The sequence below is a fragment of the Pan troglodytes genome, chromosome 18 (genome assembly GCF_028858775.2).
Source record: "Pan troglodytes isolate AG18354 chromosome 18, NHGRI_mPanTro3-v2.0_pri, whole genome shotgun sequence".
NCBI classification, from domain to species: Eukaryota; Metazoa; Chordata; class Mammalia; order Primates; family Hominidae; genus Pan; species Pan troglodytes.
Window position 1 is genome coordinate 7,019,856 of NC_072416.2, and position 20,878 is coordinate 7,040,733.

At 62.5% G+C, this 20,878-nt stretch overlaps 3 protein-coding genes across 3 annotated transcripts in view; 1 reads left to right on the forward strand and 2 right to left on the reverse strand.

Annotated features, from left to right (window-relative positions):
- CORO7-PAM16 (CORO7-PAM16 readthrough) overlaps positions 1 to 20,878 on the reverse strand; it is a 77,481-nt gene that overhangs the window by 32,334 nt on the left and 24,269 nt on the right. Inside the window, 2 exon segments of the mRNA NM_001347979.1 lie at positions 16,879 to 16,961; positions 17,439 to 17,525. Of these exon segments, the coding sequence (NP_001334908.1) occupies positions 16,879 to 16,961; positions 17,439 to 17,525 (170 nt within the window).
- The window catches only part of CORO7 (coronin 7), a 61,826-nt gene that overhangs the window by 16,679 nt on the left and 24,269 nt on the right, over positions 1 to 20,878 (reverse strand). Inside the window, 2 exon segments of the mRNA NM_001347980.1 lie at positions 16,879 to 16,961; positions 17,439 to 17,525. Of these exon segments, the coding sequence (NP_001334909.1) occupies positions 16,879 to 16,961; positions 17,439 to 17,525 (170 nt within the window).
- VASN (vasorin) lies at positions 664 to 12,433 on the forward strand. Its single transcript, XM_003314956.6, has 2 exons — positions 664 to 879; positions 9,777 to 12,433. The coding sequence occupies exon 2, from the start codon at positions 9,786 to 9,788 to the stop codon at positions 11,805 to 11,807; it is 2,022 nt and encodes a 673-aa protein (XP_003315004.1). The 5' UTR covers positions 664 to 879; positions 9,777 to 9,785; the 3' UTR covers positions 11,808 to 12,433.

Sequence of the window (20,878 nt, forward strand, 5' to 3'; positions counted from 1 at the left end):
TCCACAGCTCAGGCTTGAAGCTGCCAGTAACTGTGGGGCCGTGGGCAGACCACCACTGCCCTCCCTGACACAGCCCCTTCATCTCATAATATGGTGGGGAAGAGAGTCCAGGGCTGCTCACAACTCTTAAGGCTGTCGTGGCTAAGAGGACCCTGAGCTCAGATTTGGCATTGGAGTTTATACTTAGGAGGCTCTTGAAAGGGCTTTGTGTGGGCTGCCAGGAGTTTTTTGAAATTGGGATTAGCTACCAACAACAACACATTGAGAGATTTCACCTAAAAATCTGGATTTCCAGTTTCTCTTCAAAAATCCAAAGCTCTAGCTGGCCCGGGCTGGTCATGAGGACTCAGCCCTTACCAGCCCCACTCCCGCCATCCTGCCTCTCCAGGGCCGCAGAGGCCCTGGGGTGGACTTCTGGCATTTGTCACCTGCCTGGTGCCTCACAGGCATCTGGGCTGTGACGCTTAGGATTCCTAAATAGTCTCTCGCTTTTTACACAAAAAGCAGAAACCTGCCCAGTGTCATCCGGCAAACCCACGACGGGCAAGGTCTCCCCGCGCAGGTCGGGTGGCCGCAGGGTGAGGGCCAGGGCAACCCGGCCCACGAGCCCCTCGGTGGGGAAGGGGCGTGTCTCCACGCGGCTCCGCCCCGGCCAATGGGGAGAGGCCCCGCCCCCTGCCGCGGCGGGCCCGCCCCCCGGGACTCTTAAGGCGCGACCTGCCTCCAGCGAGCCGACTCCGGAGCCCGAGCCCGGGGCGGGTGGACGCAGACTCGAACGCAGTTGCTTCGGGACCCAGGACCCCCTCGGGCCCGACCGGCCAGGAAAGACTGAGGCCGCGGCCTGCCCCGCCCGGCTCCCTGAGCCGCCGCCGCCTCCCGGTGAGTTTCTGTGGGGCTGGGGGGCTGTGGGCGGGGAAGGGGGCGCCACGGCCAGGCTGTGCACACGCGCGGGGACCGCCGCCGCGCGCACACACGCACTCTCGGGCGGGACCGCGGCCCCAGCCCCGCACGGTCACCTGGGCCGCCCGGCGGGCAGGCCCTGTACGCTCCCTCCCCCGCCGTCCTGGGGCGCCGACAGCCCCGCGGCCGGCCAGGGTGCGCGCCTGAGTGTGCGGTGAGCCCGCGAGGCTGCAAGCAGACAAAATAAACACCCCGTCCCATGCTTCCTCCTCCCACGGCTGGGCCTCCGGCATGACCAGTTTTATGAATCAAACCCCTTTGAGGGGGATAGCCAAGCCGCAGGCTTGGGTTACTTTTCCCTCCTGGGGTCCGGCAGTAGGTGCTGCTGTGTAGAAGGGCTGCCCGGGGTCCTCTGGACCCTTGTCACTCAAAGCACAGCTGGGGGCTACAGATACGCAGCCCTAGGGAGGGGCGGGGAGTGGCTGGTGGGCGTCCGATGCCCATCCCTCCAGGTGGGGGATGGACCTGTACTGGCCAGGGCCCTTAGAGCTCCGGGTATCAGGCAGGGTGCCGGGTCTCTGCCTCTGCCAGGGAAGGGGCTTTGCTTGGGCTGCAAACCCAGTGGCCTGGAGCCAGCCTAGTCCTTTGTGTCCCTGGGCTGGCAGTGCTGGGGCCTGAGGACTGCTGAGGTCCCCTGTGGTCACTGGCAGGCCAGCCGATTGGTGCCAACCATTCTGCCTCTCCCCCATTCGTTAACGATTGCCACACCAGGGTCACTGACCGCCTCCCCTGCTGTGGCCCGGGGTGGAGTGTGCAGGGTGGAAGGAAGAGGTCTGGGGGTCTAGGTGTCCCCATGCCTGCCTTTTGCACCAAGGACAGGTGAGGCTCTGGAGAGAGGCAGCGGGACCTAGAGCCCCCTTCCCCAGGCTGAGAGCCTCCAGGGCTGGGGATTGGATAAAATCTCCAAGGTCCCTTCACACTAGACTGTACTTCGGGTGTTGAGGGCATAGAGGGGTGGCCGGGCTGGGACCTTCCAAGCAGGGTCCATTAGGGCCAGTCCAGGGGGCAGCAAAGTCCAGGATGGGCCCAGCTATTGACAAAAACCCAATAGAGCTGGGGCAGGCGGGTGGGGGATGGGGAGCAGTCCCCTGAGTTTACTCTCTTCTCCCAGGGGAGTTGGCCTGGAGCTTCTGTAAACAGAGTGTCAGAGGCAGGAAGAGGCTCTGGTGATGAGCAGCCCAGCTGGATCCCCTCCAGACCATTATCTAGCCTCCCCTGGGCCTGGGGAGGGAGGATGCGCACACACATGCCAGCCTGGGGGCCGGGCACTGCCTGTCCCCACCCCGCCCCCGTCTCCTGCACGTTGGAACAGCTGTCCTGCTACCTGTGGGTCCGGAGGGTCAGATGGGGATGGGGCTGGGGGCTGGGGTCCCAGGGCATTTGTCCAGATGGCACCTCTCTCTCCATATTCTGGGAATGGGAGAATGGGATTCAGCATAAGGAGCCTCTCAGACACTGCCCAGACCTGTGCTTACCCGAGGAAGGCCCCTCTGGCACGCAGCCCAGGGGCCAGGGAGATGGCAAGGGAGATGCCCCGGGCAGGAGATGGGTCCGCGGCTCCTAGCTCCCATTACTGTCACCCCCACCGACAGCCCCGGGGGAGCTGGGACAAGTCCCAAGTACAGAAAATTAAGTCCTTGCCTGGGCTTATAAGTGGGTCCCAACACAACACTGGGCAGCCTCTGGGAACAAGAAAGCAGGGCCCTGCTGAGCCCAGGAGGGAGCTCCCACCTCAGCAGGCCAGACAGCCAGTCCTGCCAGTGAGCAGAGGTGTGTAGAGGGGAGGCTGCCCACAGGGATGGCTATCCCTGACCACTGGCCAGCCCTGAGCTCACGGGAGGGCAGCAAGGCCACCTAACTCTGTTAGTGACCTCTCCTGGACCCCCCATCAGCTGCCCTTAGAGTCCCCTCCCTGGGCTGGGGAGCCCAAGGCTCTGTGCTGCCAAGAAAACCAGCTCCCCTCACTGCTGTGGAATTTGCGTGAGTTCTTGGAGAAGGGGGAGGGTGCACGTGTGTGTGTGTGTGTGTGTGTGTGTGTGTGTGTGTGTGTGTGTGTCTGCAGGAGCACTGCCCAGTGGGCGTGTGTCTGGCGTGGGCGTGTCTGCGTGCGCGTGACTGGAGCAGGGCTGTGTATTTGGGGGTGGGTGGGGGTGTTTGGGGGAGCCTGCTTGCACCAGGAGGGGCAGGGCCTCAGCCTCCTTCCTTTTATCGGTTTCCACATTCCAGAGTCAGCCGGATCGCTTTCCCTCCGCGCTGGGCCGCGGGCCTCCCCCGCTTTTCCTCATTCCAGCCTCCCTGGGTGTGAGGAGGCTGGAGGAGGCTCCCTCAGGCCACCTCGGTTTTGGGCGGGGGGTGGGGGCAGGCGAGGGGCCAGTTATTCTTCAGGGTTGGGGACGGCCCCCACCAGACACTTCGTGGGGAATGCAATAAGGCTCTGACATTCCTCAGGGGCTGCCTGAGAGATTTAATTAAGGAGGGAGGAGGGAGCCGGCCTGCACCGGGAAGGGGCTGGGGCGGCCACTGGGGCCCCTGCTGGCCCTGGGCCCCGAGCCCGGCTGGGCATTGAGAGCAGTGCGGGGGCAGGGTTGTGGTTCAGTGGCCAGGTCCTGTTCTGCCTCCCTGAATCCATCCCGCCTGCCCATTGATCAGCTCACAGACCCCAGGGGCGCCATTTCTGCCATGGGTTGGCCAAGAACCCTGGGTGATTGTGGGGGGTTCGGCATGGGGAGCTTGAGAAGGGCAAGACCCCTTCCAGGGCCACTTCCTTCTCAGACCCCCAGGCCCAGGAAGCTTAGGGCTGGCGGCCTTCCTTGGTGACTAAGGTGTTCTTCTGGCAAGTTCAGGGTTAATTGCAGGTTAGGGGCTTACTAGATGGGTGCTTGCCCCTGGGTGGGGACAGGGCAGTGAGGAGGCCCCGTGTGAGGGCCCAGCCCTGGTGGCATCACACCTGCCGCGTGCCGAAAGTGGCATCTGGACTGGCCCATTTCTAGTTGGGCTGCAGCCACTGCACAGCTCCCAGGGCCACAGGTGTCCTCCCTGACAGGTTGCACCTCTTGTGACTACGATGGCACGTCCCACCGCCCCAGGGGCTCACTTGAGCTGGGGCCTGGCCTTAGTCACTGGTCTCCCTGCCCTGGGCTAACAGGTCTGGCAGCTGCCAAGTCACCCACGGTGCTACTGAAGGCACCCACCTGGGGCCGGGCCAGCCTCCTGGGTGGAGGGAGGAGGGAAGGCCCTGTGCCTGCCCCTCTCCCAGCCCTGCCAGCTGGTCCACACCTGCTCCAGGATACAGAGCCTCCTCCCTGCACAGGAAGACGAGCTGACATCCTGACTGTCCCCTTTGCAATCCTCTGTCCTGGTGTTGTGAACCCTGGCTGTGCGGAGGACTCGCTCAAGGAGCTTCTCCAAAATACAGCTCTGCCTGGGTCTCACTCCTAGACATTCTTTTTGTTTTTGAGATGGAGTATTGCTCTGTCGCCCAGGCTGGAGTGCAGTGGCGCGATATTGGCTCACTGCAAGCTCCGCCTCCCAGGTTCACAACATTCTCCTGCCTCAGCCTCCCAAGTAGCTGGGACTACAGGCGCCTGCCACCACGCCTGGCTTATTTTTTTGTATTTTTAGTAGAGACGGGGTTTCACCTTGTTAGCCAGGATGGTCTCGATCTCCTGACCTCGTGATCGTCCTACCTCGGCCTCCCAAAGTACTGGGATTACAGGCGTGAGCCACCATGCCCGGCAGAATTTCTTGTTTAATTGGCCTGGGGGTGGGGCCCCAGCATGGAGGTTTCTTTTAGAAAGCTTCCTGGATGATTCTGATGTGCAGCCCGGGGGGCAAAGCCCTGGCGTCACAGGTGGGAGACGGAAGCCCAGAGAGGGGAGCTTGCTTGGGTGAGGTCACAAAGCGTGTGAGTGCCTGACTGAGCTCCTGGCTGTGGCATTATCTGTGGAATGAAGAGCGCCAGCTTGGGGTGGTGGATGGAGTAAGAAAGAGGCTGACACCCATGGGGACCCCCGCTCAATCACCAGCCAGGGGTCCCCGCGCCTATAGGGAGGGTCTACCTGCCGCAGTCCCTGAGGAACTCGAGGCCCAGCCCTCTCTGCCCCTTCTGTGAGGGCCCACGACCCCTGACCTCTCTGCCCTGCCCTTGGGACTGCTGTGTCCCAAGGAAGGGGAGACGGGGCGGACCCAGCCGGGCCCTGAGCCTCCTCGGACACGTCAGCGAAACTGGAGCCAGCCGTCCTGGCCGCCGGCACAGTCCCGCCTGCCTGGAGGGGTTGGCAGACTCCCGGGGCTGGGCTGTTGCCAGGCCTGACCGGCCACACAGAGCCTTGGCGGGCCAGCATGAGGAGCGGGGGCCCGGAGTCTCAGGGTCAGACCTGCAGCGCCTGTCCTGCACCCACGCTGAAGCATACGGCACAGGAGGGGCGTACTGGCCTCAGACTGTCTATCTGTCTGTCCAAGCCTGTCCCCTACTCAGCAGGCACACCGCCTGCCCCAGAATCAGTGAGATGTGCTCGCCAGGGGCTGATGTGGTCACCAGATGCCTGGGTCCCACCCCAGCCATGCTATCCCCTGGCCCGTCCCCGCCTGACCCTGGGCGTGTGTGGTGTACCCCAGAGGTGGGTGGGTGTCCCCCTGGGAGTTGAGATGACGAGTGCCTTGTCCTCCTTACTCATAGGGCCCCTCCCTGAAATCCTGTGCTGAAGGGGCCGCCAAGGGACAGCTCACCCACCACGTGCCCCCTTCCAGTACCAGAGATACCCCACCCCCACTCCCCAGCCCCCAGGGTGAAGGGCAGCCTTGGTGTGGGGATGTCCGATCTGTGTAAAGCTGGCCTGAAACCCTCTCCCTTAGTAGTACCCACGCCCAGGGGGCAGGCAGAGTTCTGCGTTTATGAGTAACGCCCTCTGCAGTGAATGTTTACCGACCACTTAGCAAGTGCCCCGAGCACAAACCAACTCACCCCAGACACAGGCACCACTAGCAGCGCCCACTGCACAATGGGGGCTGAGGTAGGGGTCGTGGCCGGGCTGTGGACCCTGTCGCCCTATGCCAGCTACTGTGCCAGGGAGGGGGCAAGGCCGGCAGCAGCACTCAGCAAGGCTGAGGAACTTGGGTGGAGGAGGGAGGCCCCAGACCCTTGCTGTCATCTTCCCACCCCCCGACGTCCCCGAATCCCAGGGCTGCCTCCGGAACACCTCCTGCACCAGGCAGAGGAAAAGGTCTCACCTCCCTGCCTGACCAGTGGATCAAATATCAAAGCCCAGGTCCTGGGATCACCGGGTGGGAGGGTGGGTGGGCGGCGGCAACCACCGTGTGACCTGTAGACAGCCCCCAGCCCCACGCACACACCAAGCACACGCCCAGATCCCAGGCGGGCGGGACAGCTCCCAGAACTTGCTAAAAGAACTTCCCCATTTGAAAACAAACAGAACAACAGAAAACTACAACTCCAGAGGGTGAGGGGGCAGGGCTGCTTGCACCAACTCCAGAGGTGAGAAACTGAGGCCCACAGTTGAGAAAGGAACTCTGGCCTCTGTCCCCTGCCACCGTCCCCTCCACAGTCAGCCTTCCCTCGCTGGGTTCCTCTTGGTCAGCCTTCCCCTGCTGGGTTCCTCTCGGGGCTGGCTGATGGGTTCTCAGTGCCAGGAGTCCCTGGCGGCGCCCTCAGAGCTGCCAGCCTGTAGCTTACAAACTCTGGGGTTTTCCAAAGCTCCAGCGCTGCCTCCTCCCTCCTCCCTTTGCTGTGGGGGTAGAACTGGGGCTCAGGCAAAAGAGCTCACCGCACATTTTACGGGGCTGGGAAGCAGGCTGGCTGCCGCCTGCTGGGTGGTCAGCCCAGGACCCCAGCCCACAGTCCTGACCTAGACCCCTGTCCTGCTAACAGGAACGCACATTCCACAGCTCACTACCTGTCAGCCGGAAAGCCACCCTGTGGCCAGATGGACCCACAGCATCCCCTCTCCCTTCACAACCTTGCTGATTAAAGACCCAACAGATTACGGAGCCCAGAGCTGTGGCTGGTCCCCCTCCCCAGTGCAGGGCGAAGAGCACCCCCCAGCACGTGCCCCTAAGAGCTGGCCTGCACACCTGGCCTTGCAGGGCTGAGGACTCCACATGCATCCACCACTGCAGCCCTGAAGTGTCCCAGATACTCAGATGAAGAAACCAAGGTGTGAGAGCAAAGTCACTGTCTGCGGCCTCACAGCTTGGACACCTCTGAGCACAGGGCCGCCTGCCTGGAGTGAGCGCTCTTAACTGTGACCTTAAACGAGGCCCAAGGGGAGCTGAGGCCACAGTGGTGGCCAGGCTGGCCACGTGGAGGATCCCCTCCCACTCTGGAACCTGGCTGCATCCTTCCTGACCCTGGTCTGGCCCTGCTGGGAGGGCTAATTCAGGCAGAGGTGGCCTCACCCCCCATATGGACATGGGGTGGGTGGGGGTCACTCACAGCCCACATCTGGAGGCCAGGCCGCACCCGCCATCCTCTGAGTCAATGAGGGTGGAGCGGGTCCCATGGGGGAAGAGAAGGCTAGGGGTGTGGCCCCAGGGCCTTAGGTCATCAGACACGAGCCCCCCTGGGGTGGGCTGGCCGGGCCAGGGACGCGTGCCTGGGGTTTGGGGTGCTAACTTCTTCCAGTGCTCAGTGCCAGGCCCTCCTGGGCTGTTCACTCAGCAGACCTGAGCTAAGTGGGCCTGGAGACACCTATGGCAAAGGCAGGCTGGGTCTCACCTTAGGGAGGTGAGGGGGCACACGACAGCAAGGGGGACACCGCTAGGTTGGGGAGGCTTAGCCTGCTGGCCTCTGAAGGGCGCTTGTTGTCGCTAACTGGCTAGGGGCTCAGGGTCGGTAGCTCCTAGGGGAGACGACTCTGGCAGTGCGATACTACACGTGGGCAGGGCCTGCGTGGGCCCAACCCCGGGGACAAGGGCTTCTTCCTTCACCTCGAGCTACCCGCAGACCCCAGTGGTCACCTCACCAGTGACTTGTCTAATCTGTCCTGGGACCACCTGCTCCTCCTCACATTCCAGGAACCCATGTACCTGGGGGAGAGGGAGCCCCATGGACGGGTCCCCCCAGCCTGGGGCGGAGTGCAGGCTGGGTCGGGGTCGTGTTCCCTGGACTACCTGCACAGCCTGTGTGGGGGAAGGGGAAGCCCGGACTCCAGCACAAAGGGCTCTTGTGTGAGCTGCAGGCGCCACTGGGCAGGATGCTTCCTGGGGATGGGCTGGCACCCCGTATGAGGCTCAGGGACTTCTAGGGGTGCCAAAGTGGGGAGGGCTCTTCCTGGGGACGGCCCCAGCGGTCTCCCCAGGAGTCTAGGTGATGGGGGCCAGCCACAGACCTGCCTGACTTGGGCAGTGCAGCTAAGATCTGGAGCCTGGAGCGGCTGGTGGGAGCCCCCGCCCCCAGGGCATCTGGAGGGCACGCACCCTTCACAGGTGGCTGCTGCACACCTGGGCTCTAGCTCGGACTTGCTGGCACCGCAATGGCAGCGAGTCCCTGCACCTCCATGAGCCCTGCTTTCTTCTGTCTGCCCTGACGTGGCTGCTGGGGGGCTACCTGAGGTGACGGTAAACACTTAGTGTTCCTTCGTCCTTCCCACTTCACTGGCACATGGGAAGGACTTGCACCATCACTGCCAAGGGGATGGCTGCTGCTCATCTTTCTTGGTGCCCAGCTCAGGGCAGACCCCAGGAAACAGTAGACGAAGCCGGGCACGGTGGCTCATGCCTGTAATCCCAGCACTTTTGGAGGCTGAGGCGGGCAGATCACCTGAGGTCAGGAGTTCCAGACCAACCTGACCAACATGGTGAAACTCTGTCTCTACTAAAAAAAAAAAAAAAAAAAAAATTAGCCATGCATGGTGGCTGGCACCTGTAGTCCCAGCTACATGGGAGGCTGAGGCAGGAGAATTGCTTGAACCTGGGAGGCAGAGGTTGCAGTGAGCCGAGATCTCGCCACTGCACTCCAGCTTGGGTGACAGAGCAAGACTCCGTCTCAAAAAAAAAAAAAAAAAAAGTAGATGAATGACTCTGCAGAGTTTTCCCAGGCCTGGCACTGCCCCTGGGGCTGCCATGTAGCCAGTGTCCCCACCTGAGCCCTGTGGCCCCCCAGCTCCAGCTCTGTCACCAGCCTCAGCTCCCCGCCTCCCTCCCTCACAGGGGACACCTGCCAATGCCTGTGGCCTCTGCCCCTCCTCCAGGAACCTTCCCGCCGGCCACTTCCTGGCGGCCCACAGCCCCCAGCCTAAGCAGGTCTGACTGCCCAAGTGGAAAAACATGGATCCCATAGTTTCCATGTGAAGTCTTCCCGCTGCATTCCCTCCTCCAAGGAGGGCGGGACACGGAGCGTGGCAGCAGGAGCCGGCGGCCAAGGCAGCCAGCTTCTCTGCTTACACACCCACCCAGCTGCCTGCCTGCCCCCTCTTCCAGACCCTGTAGGGAGGAGCTGCCGCTCCAAGTCCCACCATTCTCTCCTTCGTGGTCCATCTCTGAGGCAGGGGATGGGGGAACCTACCTAGGCAGAGGCAGGAGGGCCTGGGGTTCAGGAGGAAGCAGTGCATGGTCACTGCACGTTCAGTGGATGTCATGCCCCATGATGACCTCTGTGTGCATTGACAAGGTCACACAGTGAGGGAGCGACGGGGCTGGGACAGAACCTGGGTCGGGGCACTGGCGACCTGACTCATAACCATTGGGTTCTCTTGCATTTGGGGGCAGAAGCAGTGAATTCCCTCTGGCTCTTCCTGGCGTGTCTGCCTTCTAGGCCCCTGACTCACAGTCTTCTGTCTCTGCCTCCTCTCTGCTCCCAGGGACAGAAGATGTGCTCCAGGGTCCCTCTGCTGCTGCCGCTGCTCCTGCTCCTGGCCCTGGGGCCTGGGGTGCAGGGCTGCCCATCCGGCTGCCAGTGCAGCCAGCCACAGACAGTCTTCTGCACTGCCCGCCAGGGGACCACGGTGCCCCGAGATGTGCCACCCGACACGGTGGGGCTGTACGTCTTTGAGAACGGCATCACCATGCTCGACGCAGGCAGCTTTGCCGGCCTGCCGGGCCTGCAGCTCCTGGACCTGTCACAGAACCAGATCGCCAGCCTGCCCAGCGGGGTCTTCCAGCCACTCGCCAACCTCAGCAACCTGGACCTGACAGCCAACAGGCTGCATGAAATCACCAATGAGACCTTCCGTGGCCTGCGGCGCCTCGAGCGCCTCTACCTGGGCAAGAACCGCATCCGCCACATCCAGCCTGGTGCCTTCGACACGCTCGACCGCCTCCTGGAGCTCAAGCTGCAGGACAACGAGCTGCGGGCACTGCCCCCGCTGCGCCTGCCCCGCCTGCTGCTGCTGGACCTCAGCCACAACAGCCTCCTGGCCCTGGAGCCCGGCATCCTGGACACTGCCAACGTGGAGGCGCTGCGGCTGGCCGGTCTGGGGCTGCAGCAGCTGGACGAGGGGCTCTTCAGCCGCTTGCGCAACCTCCATGACCTGGATGTGTCCGACAACCAGCTGGAGCGAGTGCCACCTGTGATCCGAGGCCTCCGGGGCCTGACGCGCCTGCGGCTGGCCGGCAACACCCGCATTGCCCAGCTGCGGCCCGAGGACCTGGCCGGCCTGGCTGCCCTGCAGGAGCTGGATGTGAGCAACCTAAGCCTGCAGGCCCTGCCTGGCGACCTCTCGGGCCTCTTCCCCCGCCTGCGGCTGCTGGCAGCTGCCCGCAACCCCTTCAACTGCGTGTGCCCCCTGAGCTGGTTTGGCCCCTGGGTGCGCGAGAGCCACGTCACACTGGCCAGCTCTGAGGAGACGCGCTGCCACTTCCCGCCCAAGAACGCTGGCCGGCTGCTCCTGGAGCTTGACTATGCCGACTTTGGCTGCCCAGCCACCACCACCACAGCCACAGTGCCCACCACGAGGCCCGTGGTGCGGGAGCCCACAGCCTTGTCTTCTAGCTTGGCTCCTACCTGGCTTAGCCCCACAGAGCCGGCCACTGAGGCCCCCAGCCCGCCCTCCACTGCCCCACCGACTGTAGGGCCTGTCCCCCAGCCCCAGGACTGCCCACCGTCCACCTGCCTCAATGGGGGCACATGCCACCTGGGGACACGGCACCACCTGGCGTGCTTGTGCCCCGAAGGCTTCACGGGCCTGTACTGTGAGAGCCAGATGGGGCAGGGGACACAGCCCAGCCCTACACCAGTCACGCCGAGGCCACCACGGTCCCTGACCCTGGGCATCGAGCCGGTGAGCCCCACCTCCCTGCGCGTGGGGCTGCAGCGCTACCTCCAGGGGAGCTCCGTGCAGTTCAGGAGCCTCCGTCTCACCTATCGCAACCTATCGGGCCCTGATAAGCGGCTGGTGACGCTGCGGCTGCCTGCCTCGCTCGCTGAGTACACGGTCACCCAGCTGCGGCCCAACGCCACTTACTCCGTCTGTGTCATGCCTTTGGGGCCCGGGCGGGTGCCGGAGGGCGAGGAGGCCTGCGGGGAGGCCCATACACCCCCAGCCGTCCACTCCAACCACGCCCCAGTCACCCAGGCCCGCGAGGGCAACCTGCCACTCCTCATTGCGCCCGCCCTGGCCGCAGTGCTCCTGGCCGCGCTGGCTGCGGTGGGGGCAGCCTACTGTGTGCGGCGGGGGCGGGCCATGGCAGCAGCGGCTCAGGACAAAGGGCAGGTGGGGCCAGGGGCTGGGCCCCTGGAACTGGAGGGAGTGAAGGTCCCCTTGGAGCCAGGCCCGAAGGCAACAGAGGGCGGTGGAGAGGCCCTGCCCAGCGGGTCTGAGTGTGAGGTGCCACTCATGGGCTTCCCAGGGCCTGGCCTCCAGTCACCCCTCCACGCAAAGCCCTACATCTAAGCCAGAGAGAGACAGGGCAGCTGGGGCCGGGCTCTCAGCCAGTGAGATGGCCAGCCCCCTCCTGCTGCCACACCACGTAAGTTCTCAGTCCCAACCTCGGGGATGTGTGCAGACAGGGCTGTGTGACCACAGCTGGGCCCTGTTCCCTCTGGACCTCGGTCTCCTCATCTGTGAGATGCTGTGGCCCAGCTGACGAGCCCTAACGTCCCCAGAACCGAGTGCCTATGAGGACGGTGTCCGCCCTGCCCTCCGCAACGTGCAGTCCCTGGGCACGGCGGGTCCTGCCATGTGCTGGTAACGCATGCCTGGGCCCTGCTGGGCTCTCCCACTCCAGGCAGACCCTGGGGGCCAGTGAAGGAAGCTCCCGGAAAGAGCAGAGGGAGAGCGGGTAGGCGGCTGTGTGACTCTAGCCTTGGCCCCAGGAAGCGACGGAACAAAAGAAACTGGAAAGGAAGATGCTTTAGGAACATGTTTTGCTTTTTTAAAATATATATATATTTATAAGAGATCCTTTCCCATTTATTTTGGGAAGATGTTTTTCAAACTCAGAGACAAGGACTTTGGTTTTTGTAAGACAAACGATGATATGAAGGCCTTTTGTAAGAAAAAATAAAAGATGAAGTGTGTTTCTTGGGCTCAGCCCCAGGGTAGAAGGGCTGGGTGGAGGGAGATGAAGAAGGAGTGGCCCTCGCTCTGGGGAGCCGGGGCCCTCAGCAGCCCCTGGGCTTGGGCAGCCCTCCCAGGTGTCCTGACCTGGGTGCCATCCACCCTAGGCTTGAATGAGGTGAGGCTGGGCCCAGGTGGGAGCAGGGCTGCCTCTGGCCTCGGACAAGGACGGGTCAGGGAGCCTCACCTTCCCCAGGCCCTGTCTTCTGCCAGCAGGAGCTCTGGCCCATGTGCGGCTGGGAGAGGCTTGTGGCAGATGTGGGGCCAGGTGAGTCCCTTGTGGGTTGGTCTGATGGGCAGTTCACTGTCTGCTTTCCTCCAGGGACAGGGCCCTGGGCTCTCTCATTCCAGGCCTCATGGAGGGTCCCGGGAGCAGGTGGCCTCCAGGACCTTCTCTACAGTGTCCCGGGAGAGCCAAGCGGTTTGCATGGCCCCAGCCCCATGCCCCTCCACTGCCCACCATGGGCGCAGCAGGAAATCCTGCTCCCTGCCTCCTGCCCCTGGCTACAGCGAGGGCTTTGGTGGGAGGGGAAGTGTGAATCATCAAAGGCAGGGACCCCATGGGTGGGGAGAAAGGGGCCGGGCCCCAGTGAGCAGGACAAGCTGGGGGACAGGAACAAAGGGCCCAGGCTGGCTTGCAGATGGTGCCAGGATTGGTGGCCTTGGGATGCCCCCTCAGCCCCTGCATTAGGGATGTGCCCAGGCTTTCTGGAAACCCTAGAAATGGGAGCATTTTCCAGGAAGGCTGCATGCTGAGGTCGGGGCAGTGATGCTGAGTGAAGCTGTGGCCTGGACTGGGTGCAGGGAGCTTGGGGACAGTGATGGACACACAGCACCTTTTCCTGTTACCCTCAGTGGGATGGAGGGGAGGGGACCCACTGGGCTGCCGCTGCAGGGGCACCCAGAACATGCTGGAGTGAGCCTCCTGCAGACCCCATGCCACTGTCCCACAGGTCATGGCCCCGGCCCCCAGCACTCAGGCTCACCCCTGGTGGGACAGAGTCAGCCCAGCCAGACCCAGGGAGCAGGCCCCGCGGCGCGGGTGTTGATGTCAGTGCCGAGTCAGGCCCAGCCACGCGAGGCTCTGGATTCAATTAGCGGCTGCTGAGGGCTCTGGCACGAGGAGGGAGGAGGCGGGCCGTGGGTCATGGCGGGCAGTGGGTGGTGGCAGTGGGCCTGGGTGGGGCCCCTTCTTCCTGAGGCAGCGGCGGCAGCCCAGGTGGATTTCCTGTAGGCCTGGGTCCCATTAGGGGAGTGGCTGCGGCCAGGCCTGCCTCCCCCTGCCCGTGGCTGCATCGTCAAAGGGGCCTTTGTGGGCCTGAGGCTGCTGCTGAACACGGCGGCTACTGAAGAAATGTTTTCACTGCAAAGCAAACCTGGCCGAGTGGGATGGTGGCAGGGGGCAATGGCGGGGGGGTGGCAGGGCCCAAAGAAAGGAAGCCTTCCCTGGAACAGTGTCTGGAGTGTGCCATCAGATCAGGGCTTCGGGGAAGGGGAGAACCCAGCCAGGGGGCGACCAAGCTGAGATGCAGCCTCGACCCGGGACAAGCCCCCGACTCTAGGCCAGGGACCAGGGGCAGACGTGGGGGTGTGCGAGCCCCCATCACCAGGTGCTGACTGCAGCAGGCCCTGGGCCATGTGGGTGACACATGCTCTTGTTTCATGCCCGGCGACCTCGTCTATTGAAAAGGAGTGGCCACAGGGAGGGAAGACAACATGCTCACAGTAAGTGGAGACAGGACCCCAGCACCTGCTCCCCAGCCACGGGTGGGGCTGCCGGCCACGTGGGAGGGCTTAGGGCCACTGTGAGCTACAGAAGCAATACACCCTACTTCCATGGGGGTAGGGGGTGATACAGTTCACCCAGCCCCCTCACAGGCGTTCACACACTCATCCCCGCTCAATTCACACCCAGAAGCGTGGCACCCAAGACAGGTGTATCTCTGCATCTCCAAGACCAAAGCATGAGCTGTTCCTTCAGTGCAGGCTGCCAGTCCCTCTCGTTATCCCCCCACCTCCACCCTGCGCCAAGCATGGTACCAAGCACACAAAGTGCTGGGCAGCCCTCCGTGGACGCTGCCTGAGCACAGACAGGACCTTGGTGTTCGAGGCTGGCCTGGCTGCCAGCCCCTGCTCCTCTCACTGTGGCTGGCTTCCCCTCAGATACTCCACAAATGTCAGGGGAAGGGCATAGGTGGGACCACAGCGGAGGCCCCTGGGTGAGGATGAGGAGGGGACGGGGTGTGTGCACGAACCCTGGCCTCCTCTAGCTCTCATAAGGGCACACACTGTTCTGCCCAAGCCAAGATGGAAAATCTGTAAAACAGAAGAACTCGAGGGTGGTGGAGTGGATGCAGTTGCCAACCTCCCCATTAGCCGTGCCCACAGATGACACTCAAGACTTTCCATGCTCAGCCTAGATTTGCTCAGAGGCCCCAGCACCCCAGGGAGTTAGTGGGGGGCTCCAGCTTCCAGGACGCCTGGGGGTGCAGGGGACCTGCCACCTCTCAGAACAGCTGGGGGGCTGGCACACATCCTTGGCATCCACCAGCTTCATGGGGGCTGGCAGAGCAGGGGCCAGGGCTCGGGGGCAGAGGGGAGAGGACCCTAGCCTGGCCACCCATCTGGGAGTGATTTGAGAAATTCCAGTCCTCACTGGTCCTTCGAGGCTATTCTTAACTGTGGTAATTACAGGGTCAGCCTTGGCCAGTGGCACCGCGAGGTCTGGGCATCATTAACTCCTCCAGAGGCCACACTGGGGCCGGGCAGGAGATGCTTGCAGGGGATGGGGACCCTGTCACTGGGGGTGGAGCCTGGAAGGCAGGAAGTGGTGGGTGGAAGTGACTGGTGCCAGGTCCCTTCACACCAATGCCTCCGCTGGGGGCCCTGCAGGGAAGGGGCTGTCTGACCTAGAAAGGTCTAGAAGACAAGATGCCAGGCAGCTCTGGGCCCGGGATGGGGGACATGGGGCCAGATCCTAGACGTGGAGTCTGAAGGCCCGGGAACTCCGACTCCTCAAGGCGGGGCGGGTCCCACTGACTCCTCCCTGAATCTCCAATGCCCAGAGCAGGCAGGAGGCTGAGGGCAGCCCTGACTCTGCCTCTTACCCTCCATATGGCTTCAGGGAAGGTGCCGAATCTTGCTCACCTTTGCCTCCCTCATCTGTAAAATGGGCCTTGCTAGCTTCTCAGCCCCTCCCTGGGTGTGACAGGGTGGGAAAGGGCGTCACTGTCACCCTGACCCCTACCCCTCCTCTGGGCGGCTCTCAGCCCGGGGAAGCCCTTGGCAGGAGCTCTCGCTGGTACTCAGGTGGGAGCTCTTCTGGGGACTCCCCGGAAGATCCCGCAGCCTTCCTTACCCCCAGACACATACCCTTGCTGCTCCCAGAGCCTGGACAGGTCACTGTTGCCTGTGACTCAGTTTCCTCAGTTATGCAATGGAAGAATGAATAAGCTTGCCAAGTACCACCCCTTTCCTGGCTCTGACGTTCTCGGATCCCCCTGCCTGTGAAGATTCCAGCAAGGCCCTTATGAGTCACGGTTGAAGCTTCAGAAGGCGGATGGAGTCCCTGTCTCTCCACCCCGGCCCTGCCTGGCTACATCTCTGAACACCCCCCCAGCCTCAGTCTCCCCAGCTGTGTTGTGTGTGGTCTGAACAGATGCGTCACTCATAAATGCTTGTCCTGGGCCTCCTGGTGTCTGGCTCCTGAGCCGCAGTGGGCCAAGGCCATCTCGGCACACAGCTGACTGTGCCTGGCCAGGACCCCACCAGGCACTGCCAAAAGCCCTCTCCACACACTTCTGGGGGCGGATGGAAGGATGAGGTGCACCTGGAGCCCCCCAGGCTGCCTGGGCACCAGCCCCACCTGGGGACATACCTCAGGATAGAACAGGACAGCCATGTGGCTGGTGTGGAGTAGGCCGCATAAACCTCAGTGGGCCGCATAAGCCAAGGCCCACCTCCACCTCCACCCCCACCCCCACCCTGCCAGGCTGTCCAACAATGCCCACGTCCACCCTCCTATCATAGCCTGGAGCCTCCCTGGGCCTCAGCCCTGCCAGAACATCCACAGAAAAATGAAGCGTATTCTCGCACTTCTGGATCACACCCTCTCCCTGAATACCAAGCATACCTGTGTCAACCCCCAGCCATGAAACCTCTGGTGACCAAGGGCCCACTCTACTACCAGGGGCCAGAGGGGCACCTGAGCACCTGCTGCTCATGACATCTGGAAGCTCCGGGGGTACAGGGCCAGGTGTCTGTTGCAAGGCCTTGCAGCCCAGATCAGGTACCCCAGAACACCCCGGAGATCAGCCCGCCTCACTGACAGGCCGGATCAGGTGCCCTCGCCTGCGGCGCCTTGGGTCATCAGCCCCCCAGCCCACCTGCGTGCCGCAGCTCCTACCCAAGCGAGGTGTCCAAGGTGAGGGAGGCCAGGGCGCTGGAGAAGAACCGCGTGTCCCACAGCTTCACTTCGCGCTCACGCATCTGCAGGGAGGGCGAGAGAGGGGCTCAGAGGGGCCTGTCCCTCAGCCCCACCCGGGGGGGCTCCCAGGGAAACCAGCGCCTGAGGGTGCAGCCTGACACGGGGCACCTGCTCCAGAGCAGGGCTTGGAGTGGGGGTGGGAGTCACCCCAGGGAAAGAGAATTTGGGTTTTCATGTTCTGCCCCTTTAAGAACCCTTAGGTGACAAAGGATGAGGGGCGGTTCCCTCTGTGTTCTCGGGTCCCTGTGGGGCCACTATGGCTTCTGGGGTCAGGCTGAGCTATTACAAATGGAATCTGCCAGTTTTCAGCAGCCGTCAGTCCCCTGAGGCTCTGAGACCCGGCAGCACAGCCAGGCCGTATATGGACAGGCCTGGAACTGGCCCTCGGTCCCCCGCCTCCCATTGGTTTCGTCCCCGCCCAAAGGGCTGGACATGTCCCCACCTGGCCGTGCCCTGCTCCTCCAGGAGGAACCCCCTACCTGGTTGAATCCAGTAGACACAAGGTGCTCCCAGGTGCCCATCCATGCCAGCCGGCTATCCCTGCTGTTCTCATGGGCCTGCGTGCTCTGCAGGAGGCAAGAGGTGGACCTGAGCCCCCAGGGCCCCTGCTGGTGGGCGGGGCCCCCTGGAATGGGCCTGAACTGGGGAACTTCTGCTGCCCACCTGCCTGAAAGCCTCACAGAGGGTGGGAAGGGCTGGGTCCTTCTCCACGTCCCCACTGGGACCAAGGGTGTTCTCCGAAGCACCCCGGGGATCAGCCCCGCCTCCGCCCCAGTTGAGGGCAGCTCTGCACCCAGAGGCCAACCTGGCTGCTCCTCCCTAGTGTCCCTCCTCCCAAGGAGAGGGCTGCCTCACTCCCCAGCTCCAGGCCCCTTCCCTGCTGTGCCAGGGGCTAAAGGCACTGGCACTTTCTTGCCCCCAAGAGCTGTGTGATCCTGGGGATGTCACACTCTCTCAATGCCTCATTTCTCTCGCTTGTGTAAGGGGCTCACGGTGCGGTGCCACCCGCTTCCCAGGGCTGTCGCCATGTGGAAGGGCAGGGCTTGTGGCAAAGCACCGTGTAAATTGGGGGATTTCGAGGATCACTGTGGCTGCCCCAGGCAAGAGGCAGGGCCTGGGACCCACCTCTGGGCAACGTCCAGAGAGCGCCAAGTAGTGCCTCTCCTGGCCCTCCCGAGGTGCTGGAGCTGCCAGCAGGAAGGCTCCCGGCCCCTGGGAGGAGAGGGAAGCTCACATGGTGGGTGGGGCCCTGTCCTCCTGGGCCCTGGCAGTGGGGAGCTGAGGGGGCCAGAGGAAATGCAAACAGCTCCTCCCAGTCACCCTGGCCCCTGGAGCCTGAGACGAAGGACCCTGTTACCAAAAATAGCTCACCCCAAACCATGGCCAGCTTCCTCCGAGCTTCCCACGATCTCCTTGGGAATGAATGAGGGAGGGAAGCAGCCTGCGAGGAGCTGGCCTGGGGCCCCCTCCCCAGCCCGTGGAGGCTGACTCCAGCGTGGGAGACCATCGGAAATGGCTCCAGGTCCCGTCCTTCGAGGGGCTTTTCTCACTGTTCCCTTCCCACCAGGCTGTGGCCGGCACAGGAAGTTGGGGCTGGAGCCTGAGAACCAAGGCCCCACTGCCCTCTCTCCACGTAAGAGGGGATATCGGGTCAGGACAAGGGTCGAGCCATTGGCCAGCCCTGCCCTCAACACCCGGAGAGGGTCACAGTGTCATTCAGGCTCCTGCCCTCTCGTTGGTGTTTGTTGTGCAAATATCTGCGTGTGTGCAGCCCACCAGGTGGCTCTTAGCTTGTCCAAAAGTCACTCATTCATTCAAGAAACACACAAGGCCTCCCAGGGGCCAGAACTGTGCTAGGAGCTGGCAGTGGGGCCAGATGGTTCTCAGATAGAGGGCAGGTGCTCGGGGGAAGCAGTGCCCCTCACTCATCTGTTCTCTCGTCATATGGGTATTTGAGCCACACACTATTCGAGATGACATGGTGAATAAAATGGGGAAAGTCCCTGTGCCCGTGGAATAAACACATCAGGGAGGCAGATGTAGGCCAAAGAGAAATCAGTGTGTCATTCCCTGTGACTATGCATGCCATGGGGAAGCCGCACGGTGTTAGGGGAGGAAGCTCTGGAGGTGGACCCAGGAGAGCCCCAGCCTGGCCACCTCCCTTGGTGGGTCAGTCACTAGCTCTGTGCCTCAGTTTCCATGTCTGTAAAAAGCACTGTAACAGAATTTACTTTTTTTTTTTAACCTTTCCTATGGTGCTGAAGGACCTACTTTTGAAGACGGCCACAAGGAGTAAGAGGGAACACTTGTAGAAGGCTCAGGATTGTGTCTGACACGTGTCAAGTGTGCATGTCTCACAGGTGATAGCAGGGTACCGCCAGACTGTAAGTGAGGGAAGACCTAGCGTCATTCCTGCTAGGCTGGGAGGGTTGACAGGCGTGAGCCAGGTATGGGAACTGGCATCTGCAAAGAGTTGGAAACTGAAAGCAGAGAGACCCGCTCAGCCAGCAGGTGGGGACGAGGGAGGTGGAGGCTGGGCCAAGCCTGCAGGGTCCCCCAGGGGCTGCCACTGAGCACTTTTCACCTAGGGGCACAGGCTAAGGCTAGGGGTGGGACGCCCTTGGCCTGTATCTCCCACCTTCCTAATTCACATGTGGGAAGCCTAAAGGCACAGAGAGAGGAAGCCATGGTGCAAAGTGGCTCGGCCCCAGCTGTCTCCTCCACCTGCACAAGATGGACGTGAGGCTCAGAGTGGTGATGAGGCTTGCACAAAGTCGCAGCTAGGAGGCAGCAGGGAAGGGAGGAGGAGCCGCCCAGGACCACAGCTGCCCCAGAAACGCTCTGCTTTCCAGCAAACATCCTGGGCCAGCTCTTGCTCCCTGGAGCATTCAGCCCAGCCTTCGGAGGTCCAGGTAAGAGCTTTGTCCGTGCCCAGCCACTCCCCACTGTGGGTACACCCAGCTCAGTTTGCCCAGAGACCACAGGAAGCCCCCAGGTGAGGGAGGGGGTCAGTGGCCCACCCCTTACCCTGTAACTCCTCATCAATGGAGTGATCACCAGTATCAAAAATGAGAGGTGGGCTGGGCGCAATGGTACCTGCCGTAATCCCAACACTTTGGGAGGCTGAGGTGGGAGGACGGCTTGAGCCCAGGAGTTCCAGAGCAGCCTGGGCCACAAACTGAAAAATTCTCTCTTAAAAAAACAAACACTAGGCCGGCACAGTGGCTCACACCTGTAATCCTAGCATTTTGGGAGGCCGAGGCGGGTGGATCACCTGAGGTCAGGAGTTCAAGACCAGCCTGGCCAACATGGTGAAACCCCATCTCTACCAAAAATACAAAAATTAGCTGGGCATGGTGGCAGGTGCCTATAATCCCAGCTACTCGGGAGGCTGAGGCGGGAGAATTGCTTGAACCTGGGAGGTGGAGCTCGCAGTGAGCCGAGACTGTGCCCCTGTGCTCCAGCCTGGGTGACAGAGCAAGACTCTATCTCAAAAAACAAACAAACAAACAACCCAACTAACTTGACGTGGTGGTGCGTGCCTGTAGTCCCAGCTACCAGGGAGGCTGACGCAGGAGGATTGCTTGAGCCCAGGAGGTCAAAGCTACAGTGAGCCGTGTTGGCGCCGCTGCACTCCCGCCTGGGCGACAGAGCAAGACCCGTTTGCCAGCCTCAGCAAGCCTCAGAGAAGAGCCCTCTCCCCAGCTCCTCATTTTCCTGCATAGGGGGCAAGAACAGGGGCTGCAGCTGGGACCCAGGCATCCTGCTACCCTGCAGCCCCAAGAGGGCCCCCACCACCTAGCTCTGAGAATAGGAGGGGCTGTGGCAGGGCAGGAGCAGGGTCAGCCCCGCAGGGGGTGCAGGAGGGGAGGCGCATGCCCGCCCCTTCATCACCATGGCGACACTTCCTGTGCAGGGC

Bases quoted from the DNA above. Each gene is read 5' to 3' on its own strand.
- VASN (XM_003314956.6), top strand. From the start codon at position 9,786: ATGTGCTCCAGGGTCCCTCTGCTGCTGCCGCTGCTCCTGCTCCTGGCC.